Below are 15,897 nucleotides of genomic sequence, written 5' to 3' on the forward strand. Positions count from 1 at the left end.
TGAGCAAGATTGTATTAAATTGCATAGCACTTAAACGTTCCCCTACAAACGCGACGGGGAAGTCACCAAACGTCTTTTCTCATGTGAAGACTGAGTTAGGGAATTTTCACTGTAATGGTAGACCCGCTTGCATACCATCAGTCACAATCAGGTTGGGGAGTTTTCATTATAATGGTAAACACCCACTCTCCACCTGCCCCTTTACATCCTCAGAAAGACTGTCTTAGTGGTTTTCCCAACTGAAATGAACATGGGTCATTACAATGACATCAGTAGGAATGGTGCGATTAAAAGCAATGCTTTCATATGAAATACTCGATTAAATGAAACACCAGACATTTTCTCACTTTTAACGAACAGGACTACACTGCCGATCTAACAGTCCAAAGTTCCAGAGCTGGAATGACCAAGCTGCAGACAGCCATTGTTCGTGAACACTCTTCGTCTTTCTTCAATGGGGAGAGGGACGAACAGTCGAGACTCCCAGGGCAAAAAATATGCCCTTTTACTGATCTGTTTCCTAGTAGCCGAGTCGGAAAATATCAATTCACTACACTGGCGGCGGAAAAATCTGACTTGGAAGCAAATTTTTCCTCCAAGCCAGAGGGGAAAGCCCCTATTCACTGATAATTTTGGAATAAAATGAATGTAGAATTTAATAAAAGTGAAGAGGAAGAAGCTTTTCTTAAGAAACAGCTCTTTTCAGGGTTGAATTTCGAGTTATTTAGTGAATTGTGGTGCTATAATTTGGAATAGGCCTAAATTGTTATTCTAGACCAGGCCATACTACTACTACTACTAAGTCAGCCTCTGCCTTAAGTATGCACACTGCTCATTCAAAAAACAGCGCGTCAGAGTAGGGATCGAATAACTGGAATACTATGAAGAACCAGTGTGTTACGTACCAGCTGTATCAGAAAATGTATGAACCAGAGGAATGGTGTGCTAAAGAAGAAAGCTTTCTAACTCCCAGGCTATTTCCCGCCAATATTCAGTCAGGCTGTTATACTCGGTACCCAGTAATCCCATCTTTCGGAGTTGAGAGGCAGCATAAGAGACAAATAACATCACAACAAACAATGGTCAATGTAATGTTATTGTTGATCAATGTTATGCTCTTTCGATATTGTAGGCCTTCAAATTTAGATTTCTTCCGACTCTGAAATACCACTCATCATAGTCGGTAAGGTAAAACTGAATAAAACATAAATAATCGGAAATTGTATTCTATGTAACTTTTGTTATGTAGTACTTTTCGATAAGACCAAAAATATAGGCCTAGGTATTTAAAAATTAAATTCTAGGCGCCTTCCCCTACACTACAATTTCATCCAGGGTGAATAAAATAGTTTATAGCGTAGACTGTAGTTTCTTATTCCCCGTCTCTATATATCGATTTTCATTAAATTCTGTTACCCCATTTTCTCGTGGCTCGGAATCGATATGACTTAGCAACAAAAATAAAAATTCATGAATATCTGTGTTATTATAGCCGGTACGGTCAAAATTGATAAGACATAAATGGTCGGAAATTTAATTCTATATAACTTTGGTTATATATGACAAATATTTAAGAATGAAATTTTAGGCCTTCCCCTAAACTACCATTTCACTCAGCGTGAATAAAATTATTTATAGCCTATACTGTAGCGACTTATTCTCCGACTTTGCATACCAACTTTTATTAAGATAGGCCCACTAATAACATTAATATTTGAATATTAAATTTTATGCCTTCCCCTAAACTACCATTTCTATCAGCGTGAATAAAATTATTTATGGATTAGATTGTAGTGACTTATTCCTCAACTTTGCATACCAATTTTCATTAAATTCTCTTTAGCCGTTTTTCTAGTGATGCGTGTACATACAGACAGACAGAAATTACGGAAAAGTAAAAAGTGCATTTCCTTGTTACTGTGGACATGACTGATATAGAAATACCATTCTTTTCAAATTCTGAGTAATGTACAGACAAAACTCTTATTTTTTATATATATAGATTTACATAGTTTACGCCCACATTGGAGCACTTAAATCAAACCCAAATACATTTACGTTAACAAAGAATTAACTGAAGATTTAGCTAGCATCATCATCTTCCTTTCACAAAACCTCTTCATTCTGGCTGCCCTTTTGTTCATCAGATATGACATATTGTTTGTGTTGTACAGTTTTTAATGACAATCTTATTTGTTTGTTCTTGAGAATCCTTTTTTCTTCTCTATTTTCAATTTGCTTCATTGTAATATTCAGCTCTTCTAAATCATCCTGAACTTCTTTAAACCAATTATTTTGTTTTACTTTTCCAAAAGTAATTAAATAGTTGTTTTATTATCCTATTATCATTTAATCTAGAAAGAAGACAGAAAAAGGCAATTCTTTTTCTCATCGTATCTATTATAGATTCACTTTCCCTATAAGACCTGGGCAGGAAGTAAAGAGAATGCTGAGAAACGAAGAACTGATATGAGTGTAAGGAAGAAGGAAACAGAGGGATAAATCGGTGCTAGGAAAGAGATCAAGGGGAAGAAGGGAAAAAGAAACACTGTCATACAGAAGCAAGTTTGTGGGCTCTATGATGCATTTGAATATTTTTGTTCTTCGGGTAAGTACATCAGTTTTGCTATTTAATTCTCACATCAAATCCGTAAAATAAATCAGTTAAGCATAGAACTTACGAATAAAATCATTCTGAAATGTCTAACACAATTTACATGCTTACTCCGTTTTACAGGACATCCACCCGACACAGATTTGAGATTCTCTAAAACTCCTGTGACCCAGTTAGAGGACAATATGAGCAAAAAAACAGTTCTGGGTACATATGAATTAAATAAGTCTACAACGTTTGTGCCATAACCAGTACTGAAAACAATGCCTTACTTGTTAACACAATGGAGACGGACATATTTGAATGAGATATCCTCCAGAAGTTACAAGTTACTATTCTCATTTTGGTTCAGTATTGAAGATGACGTATTATATAATATTTGTGATATATATCCTCCGGAAATCACAGGATTTTTAACAATTTAAATGTGTTTTTTTTTTTTTTTTTTTTTTCAAGGTTAGGTAAAGCGATGACTGTCAAAACTGTTGGAGTATTTAGAAAGACCTGACTTTCCTCTCCACAAAAATGTTTTAATTATTATAATAGTACAGCAGTTGATTTTTTAAATGTTTGTGAACATGGTATGTTCATGGTATGATGCTGCTATTGGATACCAGTGTTAATATTTTAAAATTTTGCAAATATTGAGAACAAATCAAGTAAAACATACCACTAGCCTACGCGGTCAACTGGTTTACAAGCAGTAATTAGCTTTAGTATGGTAGGCCTTGAAACAACCCGGCATACACAAAGAAATGCTGAAGAACCACTGCGTTTCCCTCCTGATTCTCTTTCCACTATTCTTTGTCTGAACATACTCTACAGTACCTAGATGCTGTGGTGGGCGGAATGCCTCCCAGTCAGTCGCGCTGGCTACTGGGCTGTCAGTGCCTCCCGTTTCCATAAACTTATTTGCTATTTCAATCATAAAGCCCTCTAAATATACTTTCTTACGATTTGAATGGGTTTTCTTGTAAATTATGAATGAACTTACAACAGCCATACAAAAGATATGGAAAAATACCTTTTTCCACCATGTCAGTTGCTTACATTGGATCTGATCCCACAATCCACTCCTTCCCCTTGGCGCCCTCGCTTTGCGCTCTCTTCAACTATTCCATTAATACCGGGTCTGTACCTTTGGAGTGGAAAGAAGCCAACGTAGTGCCAGTTTTCAAAGATGGAGATAAGGAAAACGTAGATGATTACCGCCCAGTTTCTATAACATCAGGGGTCTGTAAATGTATGGAACGTCTAGTTGCTAAATGTATGTTGGATTTTCTCAAGGAGAGAAACCTGCTGAACTCAAACCAGCACGGCTTCATTCCGGGAAAATCCTGCACAACACTTCTAACAAAAGTCATTGATGACTGGCAGTTCTCTTTGGAGCAGACTGATGTCTCACAAATAGACTGTGTGACTCTGGACTGGAGCAAAGCTTTTGACCAGGTGTCACATCAAAGACTTCTGTTAAAACTTAGCAACTACGGCATTCAGGGTAAACTGCTGTCATGGTTGAGGTCATTTTTGGTGGGTCGAACGCAATGTGTTGTGTACGGAGGAGCCAAATCAGACCAAACCACAATTACTTCTGGAGTAATTCAGGGCAGTGTGATAGGGCCCCTCCTGTACACGATTTATGCTCTCGACTTACCGGATTGTGTAAATTCGACCATGGCGCAGTATGCCGATGACACAGTCATTTACAGAGCCATGAAAAACAGTGATGATATTGTACAATTCCAATCGGATCTGGATAGTATAGCTCTGTGGTGTGAGGTAAATAGATTGTATATAAATATTAAGAAGTGTAAATATATAAGACTAAGCAGAGCTAAACAACCACTCCAGAACCAACCTACTCTATGTGGAATCCAACTGCCGACTTCTAACTCCATCAGACTGCTCGGTATTCACATTACGGACAATCTGAAATGGAATAAACACGTGGAGGAAGTGAGGTGTAAGGCATACCGGGCGCTAGGTTTCGTCCGTAGATGTCTCTCGGGAGGAAGAAGTAAAGCCCTATGAACGGCTTATATTTCCCTTGTGCGGCCCATACTATTATATGGCCTTCCTTCCTGGCATCCAACTACAACGGAAAATATGAGGAAACTAGAAGGTATCCAGCGACGAGCAGAACGTTTAATTAACAAACACATCCCCTTAAACACAGCCAGGTCATTGCCACCAGTGAACTCGTTATGTACACAAATAGATGTAGCCTTCCTTAAGAAATCCCTGACAGATAACACACACCTCTTCCCTTTCCACCGCCTGCAGCTCAATTACCGCTCTGTTAAAAGAGGCCAAGGAGTTACTCTTGTCCCTCCCTTCGCTAGAACAACCTCATATTTAAATGGGTTTTACTCAAGGGCTGCTCGTACGTGGAACCTTATACCATCTGAGGTAAAGCTACTTCCTCTTCCTCACTTCCTCCGCGAAGTAAAGAAAATGTATATGTAAATATAAACCTATATGTGATGTATATAACTTGTATAAATTAGAATTGCTAGAAGGATGGGTGCAAGTACAGGTGTATGTGGGCGAATGTGTATGCGTGCGCGTGTGTGAGTGGTTGTGAATGAGTGTGTATACAGGGGTCTGAGTGAAAGTATAAATGGCTGGGTGTTCTTACTCTAATATTTTCAGGATAAATCAAGATAATTATTATTCTAAGGGTACAGTGTTTGTAGTGTAAATATGTAAATTTAAAATTGTCTACATAAGTTTGTATGTAAATATTCAGTAGAGTTTATGTACACACGTGGAGATGGAGGCACTTCCGTGTATGTGGGGCTTGCCCTTTCTCCATCTACCACCCCTAAATTGTACATGTACAATTTAAGGAAAATAAATAAATAATAATAATAATAATAATAATAATAATAATAATAATAATAATAATAATAATAATAATAATAATAATAATAATAGTTCTAACATTAGATCGGGCTTTTCTTTGTTTATGCTTCCTCCCTTATATTTTATCTGAACACTTGTCATTTTAGCCCCGGGTCTTGATGAAACACAATAAATATCCCTGTGTCTTTCCACTTGAGTGCAACAAATATTGTTTACGTCTGAAATATACTTCACCCTTTCTCAATGACCTTGTTTTGAAAATTGTCGGCAGGTTTTTCCTATTTTTTGAACAGTGCCAACTGCCATTGTTTTTCTGCTCCACAAATGATGAAACAATGGGACACTGGTAAAGAATCTATCCATATAAAAAGTGCAACCCTTGTTGAAATAAGGGCCACATAACCAATTTATTAGTTCCTGAACCGTGTTATTTGTTCCCCAGCCGACCCTGTATAAATTTTGCAGTTGAAAACATAAAGAGATTCTGCATCACTGACAATGTAAAACTTGATTACATATTTTCTTGGCTTATTCTTTATGTAAACACGGACACCTACCCGGCCTCGAAAGGGCATATGCCCTCATCAACTATCAAATTTTCAGTCAGATCGCTCAAAATCTAACCCTAGATAGGAGCAACCTCAGGAAAGGAGCTTGAAGAATCGGCGATTTTGCCCAATAATCTGCCAACTTTGGCTTCGCAACCAAACACATATGAATGATTATTGCAAAGAAGTGATAAATCTCCCTCAATGTAACTGTAGTCCAGGAGCCAAAGAGATATCTTTGCTTTATCTGTTCACTGCAATTTCTTTTCTTTTTTACTGCAACTCTTGCATAACGATTTGTTTCTGATTTTATGTCCCTAAAAATATCTACGTTCAGATAATTACTAAAACATTCCCACGCATCACTTATTATCCACTGGAATTCTGACTACTTTTTTCTTGAAATACAGGTAATTGAAGAAGATTATCAATAGATGACCATCCGTCATCAATAACGGTCTCTGAACTGCACGCTTCCTTTCTTTGTTTTGATGTTTTCCCCACAGTTTGTAACTCGACGACGGGCTTGCATCGGGTTGCTGCAGCTTGTCATCTGTACACAGGAAACAACCCAAATTATTAGGGACCCGGAATAACACTATATTACACAACCTAATTTGTACCTATTGAATTTAGCTAAATAATAAGTTTATTTGCCTGAAGCGTCAGAATCATCATGGTCACTTTGTATGAAATCATCATCATCCTCCTCCTCCATTTCAGAACACAAGTCTTCCATAAGAACATTGAATATGGCTTCATTGCTTAAATTTTGTGCGCTTGAATTAGACATAATAGCCACAAACGAACCAGCCTCCCGAACACACACCGTTCCTGTCCGTAAGCACGTACTTTCTCGCGCGTTTCACAGCTGAGTAAACGATGACGCAGCCACAGGCTATGTTGGAACGCAGTTGTGTTATCAATGCATTGAAAGAACTCTTGACTTCTGCTCATAACTAGTAAACTGTGTGCTCACTACAAGCATCAAAAAGTGTCCTGGTGAAGTAAGAGCTCGCTGGAACAACGGCTTCTCTTTCTAGCCACAGTGAAAATATATGCCCGTAGATTCTTCGAGCGCTGTCAGTGGCAATGAAATCACGCACCCGTAGAAAGTACGGGCGGCGTCTCCAATGCGTTAACTAAGAAGATATCTGCAAACTTTGTCCACATGAGCCCAGAGTAAGGCAATGTTCTCTTATTGACAAATTGCACCCATTAAAGAAAACAGAACAATGTGGAGAACTTACCCTCTGAAGATTCAATGACTGTGGGGCTTCTGGAACAGTATTCACTTCGCACTTTACTTGAACGTCGCTCACTAACGCCAAATTCACGATGTGAACGTCATTGAGGGTGGGTCGTCCATTCGAGGCAGGGCATTCTGATCTCTGGTCAAGGAAACTTTCACAATACAACACTTACTTCTACCATCTGACAGTCAGTGCTGGTCAAGATTTAAACACATTTTTAAAATTAGTTAAATAAAAAAAATGATGATGTTAAAGGCTGAACACAATACAAGACAACTTTTATTCTCAGTTGCTCAATATGATTCTCAAATGACCAGTTAATGCTTTTCAAGAGACCACTACTTCTACTTAACCTTGAAATTGTGAGCTCTGTAAGTGAATATGATTGGTGAAAGTAATTTTTTGCAACAGCTGACAGTGAAATAGGACAATCTGAAAGAAAGAAAAAGAGAAATTTCTCAATTTATGACAGGCACTGCATCAGCATTACTTTTGGTGCAGTACATTCACAAGTTAGATTAGGGACAGAGGAAACTTTCAAATAACATTTATAATGATACAACAGACAATCTCATATGATATAACATGACATTATAAAGTAATGTCTGTGTAAGTTGACCACTTTTAGTTACAATTGAGCTGATCAAGTTCCAAAACTTTTTAATAACCTGTGAAAATGTATTATTATTATTAAACAGAATATAAAATATGGATCAGAAGTCTAATTTTGAATTATTATTATTATTTTATTATTGAGGGTGCAACAGGGCAATGCATTCAACCAGAGTGTAAGGCCAAAAACATGCTGGAGTTGTTCATCTTACTGTGTAGTGATGAGGGAATGAACTAACAGTAGCAAATGAGTTGTCCATTTCATGACCGTATCGATAAGTATAATCAAGAAGTTAATATAAAGAACCACCTAATCGATACTTTATTTTATGCCTTAGGCAAAATAGAATATATATTAACACTTACAGGACATGTTTCGACCACTTAGTGGTCATCATCAGCTGCATAAAGAAGAAACTAAGATGAAAAAACATTAGGACAATAAGCACAAGTAATACTCTTAGGTTATAAAGAGAAAATCGCTGTGTTGACTGTTTAGTGTCTCCTTTGTTATCAGATGGTGGACATCAGATCAGAACATCTTGCCTCTCATTCTTATTTGAAAAAGATGTTTATTCTGCGCCGTCCAGAGGGTCTGTCTTAGAGCGATGTGACACATTCTGACAGTTCGTGCAAAACTCTGGAGAGAAGGGGAGTAGAGTATCGTCGTCATCTAACATATCATATGAGGGACGAGGGAGATTAGGTTGTGCTTCTGCGATGTCGTGTTTGATTATATCTCTTGTTCGTCTTGTCTGTTTCTTGTCTACCCATTCCAAGTATTTACTGATATACTCGTATAAGATGTTTTTTGCTCGTTTTCGTTAAGATTCTGTCCACCGTTTTCTAATTTATCAAGAACGATGTGGATGTTTTCCAGGTTGTTCATTAGACTTCCTTTATTGATCATACAGATGATTTGAAGATCCTCTCTGATATTAGTGAATATGTGGTTAGTCTCCTTCATATGAGATCCCATGGCAGAGAATCTTCTGTATTTTTCTGCATTGATGTGTTCTTGATATCTAATTAAGAAGTTCCTTCCTGATTGCCCCACGTAAGTTCTTTTGCACTGTGTACACGTTAGCTTATAAATGCCAGAATTCTGGAATTCGTCATCCTTAAGTTTATTAGCTTTATTGTGGTTAAAGAACCCATGTTTCGTGTTGTTGGTCGAAAAAGCTACTTTGGTGTTGTGTTTCTTGAATAAGTTGGTGATTTCGTAAATCCTCGGGTTATTAAAGGTGAATATGACATATTCCTTTGCCTTTTCAGATGGCTGTTTAAGTTTAATTTGTTGTTGATATTTGCAATTAGTAATGATTTTATTAATGAATTTCAAACTGAAACCGTTATATAGGGCTTGTTGACGAATGAAAGATAGTTCCTTCTTTCTGTCTGTTTCTGTTAGCGGTATTTCAAAGGTTCCGTTGACGAAGCTGTAGTAAGATTTCTTTTGTGAGATAGGATCTAAAGAATAGCTTTTGATTGTGGTCAGTGTAAAGGTGGGTTTCCTGTATATTTTAAACTGGAAATGGGTAAATTTCTGAATAGTTTGGATATCTAGAAAATTAAGTATGCCTTTCTCTTCTTCTTCAGCTGTAAATTTTATGTTTGGGTCTAAATTGTTTAAAGTATTTAGAATACTATGTTATTGATTTCCTTATTAATTATGGCATAAGTATCATCAACATAGCGTAGCCAGAGATCAAGTCCTTTAATGTGGCCTACTATCTGAGTGTGTTCCAAATAATTGAGGTATATGTTAACTAAAATACCAGAAGGATCTTCAGCGTAAAATTAGACAAAGTGACGTAGTTATAACGAAAGCCGATAAAGACGGAACAATGGTAATCTTGAATGAAACCGAATACATTAAGAAAATGGAAACTTTTTTCACTAACAACAAATTTAAGGTAATTGAGAAAGACCCCACTCTAAGATTTCAAAAGAATTTGAAAGGGATACTGAAGCAAAGCTCCTTCCTTTTTAACGACCTAGAAATTCAGAAACTCATAAATATGAATCCAGGAATGCCTAAAGCAAGAGCTATGCCTAAATTACATAAAAAGGACGCACCTATGAGGCCTATAATTAATTTTTGGAGAAGTCCCACATACAAAATATCCCAATTTGTTCATAAATTCTTGACCCATAACTATGTTTTTTATATCAAATCTTCATGGTTGTTAAAGATTTTAAGTTAACTTCATCTCACGTAACATGTTCCTTCGACATCAAGGACATGTACACGAACATCCCTACTAAAGACACCACTGAGATTATAAAAACGAATTTATTAGTTCCCAAACGTACCAGTATACCAGAAATAGAAAACTTTATAACTATCTTGGAATTCGTTTTGAACCCTTGCTTCTGCAATAAAAAATTCTTTGTAGCTTGTTTCGCACCCAGCAGCTGCTTTTCAGTATAGGTCTTCTTGAAACACACTTCCCACTGAGATGACATTTTCGTTTTCAGAACTATAAGCGATTCCAGTTTAGATGTACTTAATGTAGGCCTGAATTCTGTCTGAATTTTCCTAACAACACTGAAAACTCTTTCTGTGGGAGAGTTAATGTGAGGTACACTTAATACTGCAAATACAACATTACTTAAAGTTTTATACTTAATTTGACCACTTTCATTTTTAAGCTCTGCAATGTTGCCCCAATTCACATCAATGTTAGGTCCATCAGACTGGTAAACTGCAAATTCCTCTTGAAGTTTGTCATGTTCACTTTCCTTGACCAAATTTGGGAATCTTCAAACAAAATATTCAAGAGATGAACAGGAAACCTTCATTCTGATATAGAAGTCTACAACTTTGGCAATATAAAGTTTTTGATGCACACATGGTTTTTTGAAATATTATAGGCTATAGAGTATTCAGAGTATTTTAAGAAGAGATTTTTTAATATTATTTAAAACTGACAATTCTTGCATTTTTAATTTAAAAGTCTGCAGATTAGCTGGCGCTGATGAAGAGAATGTGCTTCTCGAACCATGTACAACGGATTAATTAACATGGATTAAAGAGTATTTTTTATTAGTACTGACAAGGCAGACACACAACATTACTAGCGATTTTTCAGTGTTGTGATAATTAGATAAAAGTCATTACCAGCCAAAATAAACCATAATGGTTAAAATAATAAATTAAAATTCAGCTGTCAGTTTCTCCAATCCTGAAAATAAGTTACTTATCAAATTGTATATTATGTAACTGCCTCTGTAGATCAGCGATAGAGTGTCTGCTCTGTATCCCAAGATAATTAGTTCAAACCCGGCAGAGGCATTTCGATTTTTGAAGGGCGAAAAAAAATCCAGGCAGCATTCCATGTCGTACGATGTTGGCATGGAAACTATCTCTGGTGAAACATTTAATATTTACCTGACAAACTTCATTAAAACTCAGCCACAGATGCCCAAGAGAGATTCGGCTTACTCTGCCATCAGGTGGAGTAAAACAGGTCAAAAGTGATGTTGTGACAGCCAGATGGTGAGCCGAGTGGTGGTGGTGACTACTGTTTTAAGAAGAAGTTTGACTAAGCAACCACCCTCTTTTAACACAAATCAGAGGGAAAATATGGAAGAGTTATCAGCCAAAGAAAGACAAGGGCCACAAAGGGCGTGAAAATGAAATACTCCCTAGGCCTCGTTAAACTTATACCGTCAGAGTCTGAAAGGAACAAGAGTTGACCAAGGGAGCCCGGATAGGATAGATGAAAGCAAGGAGCCTGGCAGGAGTAAGTGTAAGGAATGCCAGAACTCAGTTAAGGGCCCCTTTCAGTCACCTCTTACGCAAGCAGGCAATACCGTGGATGTTCTTGAACCGCACTCACCCAAAGGCGGACACGATAGCCAAGGCCATATATGATTATGATTACAGTATTATTATTATTATTACTACAGATTAGTGCATATTTATGCACGTCCAACACACTGGCTGGTCAGTGTTGAGACCTTCGGTTCAGAGGGACCCGGGTTTGATTCCCGGCCGGGGTCGGGGATTTTAATCTTGTCTGATTAATTCTTCTGGCTTGGGGACTGGGTGTTTGTGTGCCCCAACACTTACCTCTTCATATTCAGACAATACACTACAAACCATCACAAAAACATGCAATAGTGATTACATCCCTCCATATAGGGTTGGCATCAGGAAGGCAATCAGGTCGTAAAATAATGCCAAATCCCTATGTGCGACACAGTTCGCACCAGCGACCCCACAGATGTGGAAAAAGCAGTAGAAAAAGAAGAGTGCATATTAATGCACATATTCTGGATCATAATAAAGATCCAGTCATATTGTTACAAGCCTATCAAGATATTCACATTTCTTATGGAAAAATACCCTTTATACAGAATTTATTGCAGCCAATGGCCATATGTTACAATAAATAAAGAATAAATAGCCAGTCGCATAATTCTTTCAAGGACTTCCTTCTGAGCACTTATCGAGATGGTATCGATCACAAGTAGGCCTATTATCACAGAGAGAGCATACACAGTTCACGGTAGGTGTAGAAAACTTGGTTGCGCGGCATACTTTATGGTGAAAACTATGTACCACAAATCTAGTAACACTTTAATACCTTATTTTTTGAATTAATCATACCTACAGAGCACTTGTAACACAATTAAGAGACTTCCAGTGAAGAAGAGATGTTTAAGTATTTTGTTAGAAAATAAAAGCCCACACATAATTCTGATGTTTTAACTTAGAAAATCACCAAACAACTGACTAAATGGATATCATAAGAAAATTCTTCATGGAAACACTTTGCTTATCAAAATACGTTGTCACAGTTCCTCATTTATACTTTTGTAAGAAGATTCTGCATGTACTACAGACATTCACATCATTTCCTATCAATACCCCTTCTGAGTTCTTGTTTAATATATCAAAATATTTTAAAGCATATACCATTTTCAATCAATTTAACCCATTTCACACAGACACAGTTATGTTAGGCAAAAACAGCATTACTATAGAACACATTCAAGGATAAGATAAAGACATATTAAGCAATATGCATAAAAATAAACACGTGCATTTTACATAAATAACACTCGACCCTTTTTAATTCTTCTAGCGATGGGTGCTTAAACCAAAATAAAATCCCCTTTCACCCGCCGCTGCAATAAATACTTATGGATACCATTCTCGTTCCAAAGTTCAGTTCTCATAAAATGACCTCTATCAAACAAAATCACGAATTGCGCACGTTAAAAAAGGGACAACCACGACAAAACCATATCACCTTCAAATAAACAGCACGAATTTCGCGCACAGACAAAGAATGAAAACTAGAAAAGAAAGAAGTAGTCCACTTAGAGGAACGCCTCCTTTTTCCAGCTTACAAAATATTGCAGCTCTCCCTCGTAACAGCCCAATTCACAAAAAAAGACAAATATTTATAAAACTGAAACGATCATAACCACCAACATTAAAACCCAAAGGATATTGCATGAAACAATTCCAGATGATACCAAAACATGAGGTTATTAACCACTTCGTTTCCATGAATTGCATCACCGCGGATTGTTACCTATCTCCATCAGCAAGCATGTGCGTGGATTTAAGTAAATTAGTTCAAAGGATACTTAGAATAAGCATCTTTGTTTGAGGATCAAATGCAAGCACTTCTCCTTCGATTTCCTTATTATAACATGTCTTACAAACTACAACACTTCCAATGCTGAAACATTCATTCACACCTGCCATATTCTGTCTCATTTTGTCTTTTGTTTAGGAGCACAACGCAACCAAGTGACACACACAGAAACTAAAGACAAGAGCCTCTCGGATTTCGCAATAACATATCCTGCTCCAAAGAGAATATCAGAGAAGCAGTTCAGGGGCAAGACCAACGAGCTAGACTCTTTCTAGCTCGTTGGGCAAGACGAATAGATAAAACAGACGTGCTACTGGATCACCTCTTGAAATTTAAAGCCGGCCGTGATATTTACTAAAAATGTTGAACACTCCTTCATTTCACATTGTGTCCACACTTAATAAACATGTTAAACTTGACTTCCTTTTTATATATACAGGTAGTTCATTATATAAATTTGTGGTAATACATTTAGGAGGTGTCTAGTATTTTCAGACAAGGACAATGGACTCCGATGAAGAAGATTACCGGGCGAGTTGGCCGTGCGGTTAGGGGCACGCGGCTGTGGAACAATCAATCAATCACTGCTAATCTGCATTCAGGGCAGTCGCCCAGGTGGCAGATTCCCTATCTGCTGTTTTCCTAGCCTTTCCTTAAATGATAGCAAAGAAATTGGAAAATTATTGAACATTTCCCATGGTAAGTTACTCCAATACCTAATTCACCTTCCTATAAACGAATATTTGCCCCAATTTGTCCGCTTGAATTCTAACTTTATCTTCATATTGTGATCTTTCCTACTTTTAAAGACACCACTCAAACTTATTCGTCTACTGATGTCTTCCCATGCCATCTCTCCACTGACAGCTCGGAATATACCACTTAATTGAGCAGTTCGTCTCCTTTCTCCCAAGTCTTCCAAGCCCAAATTTTGCAACATTTTTGTAACGCTAATCTTTTGCCGGAAATCACCCAAAATAAATCGAGCTGCATTTCTTTGGATTTTTTCCAGTTCTTGAATCAAGTAACCCTGGCGAGGCTCCCATACACTGGAACCATACTCTAGTTCGGGGCTTACCAGAGACTTATATGCCTCTCCTTTACATCCTTACTACAACCACTAAATACACTCATAACCATGTGCAGAGATCTGTACCCTTTATTAACAATCATATTTATGTGATTACCCCAATGAAGGTCTTTTCTTATATTAACACCTAGGTACTTACAAAGATCCCCAAAAGGAACTTTCACCCCATCAACGCAGTAATTAAACCTGAGAGGACTTTTCTTATTTGTAAAACTCACAACCTGACTTTTAACCCCGTTTATCATCATACAATTGCCCATCATCCATTTCACAACACTATCGAGGTCACCCTGCAGCCGCTCACAATCTTGATACTTATTTATTACTCTGTACAAAACAACATCATCTGCAAACGGCCTTATCTCTGATTCCACTTCTTTACAGGTATCATTGATATATATAAGAAAACATAAAGGTCCAATAATACTGCCTTGAGGAATTCCCCTCTTAATTATTACAGGGTCAGATAAAGCTTCGCCTACTCTAATTCTCTGAGTTCTATTTTCTAGAAATATAGGCACCCATTCAGTCACTCTTTTCTCTAGTCCAATAGCACTCATTTTTGTCAGTAGTCTTCCATGATCTACCCTATCAAATGCCATAGATAGGTCCATCGCAATACAGTCCAATTGGCCTCCTGAATCCAGGATATCTGCTACATCTTGTTGAAATGCCACAAGTTGAGTTTCAGTGGAATAACCTTTCCTAAAGCCAAACTGCCTTCTGTCAAACCAGTTATTAATTTCGCAAACATGTCTAATGTAATCAGAAAGAATGATTTCCCAAAGCTTACATGCAATGCATGTCGAACTTACTGGCCTGTAATTTTCAGCTTTATGTCTATCAACCCTTCCCTTATACACAAGGGCTACTATGGTACTCTCCATTCATTTGGTATAGCTCCTTCAACCAAACAATAATCAAATAAGTATTTCAGATATGGTAGTATATCCCAACCCATTGCCTTTAGTATATCCCTAGAAATCTTATCAATTCCAGCTGCTTTTCTAGTTTTCAACTTTTGTATTTTACTGTAAATGTCATTGTTATCATAGGTAAATTTTAATACCTACTTCTTTAGTATTACTCACATCCCCTATCTGGACATTATCTTTGTAACAAACAATATTTACATACTGCTGACTGAATACTTCTGCCTTTTGAAGATCCTCGCATACACACTCCCCTCGTTCATTAATGATTCCTTGGGTGTCCTTCTTTGAACCTGTTTCTGCCTTAAAGTACCACCTATACATACACTTCCATTTTTCACTAAAATTTGTATGACCACCAATCA

The 15,897-nt window shown here is 37.2% G+C and overlaps 1 protein-coding gene across 1 annotated transcript in view; it reads right to left on the minus strand.

Annotated features, from left to right (window-relative positions):
• The window catches only part of Lsm12a (LSM12 homolog a), a 36,404-nt gene extending 22,739 nt beyond the window's left edge, over positions 1–13,665 (minus strand). Inside the window, exons 1-2 of the mRNA XM_067156566.2 lie at positions 13,500–13,665; positions 7,278–7,411 (exon numbers count right to left, since the gene is read on the minus strand). Of these exons, the coding sequence (XP_067012667.2) occupies positions 7,278–7,411; positions 13,500–13,632 (267 nt within the window). The 5' untranslated portion in view covers positions 13,633–13,665. The remainder of the gene's footprint in view (positions 1–7,277; positions 7,412–13,499) is intronic.
• Between the last annotated feature and the right edge of the window lie 2,232 nt (positions 13,666–15,897).

This window comes from Anabrus simplex, chromosome 12 (assembly GCF_040414725.1).
Source record: "Anabrus simplex isolate iqAnaSimp1 chromosome 12, ASM4041472v1, whole genome shotgun sequence".
NCBI lineage: Eukaryota > Metazoa > Arthropoda > Insecta > Orthoptera > Tettigoniidae > Anabrus > Anabrus simplex.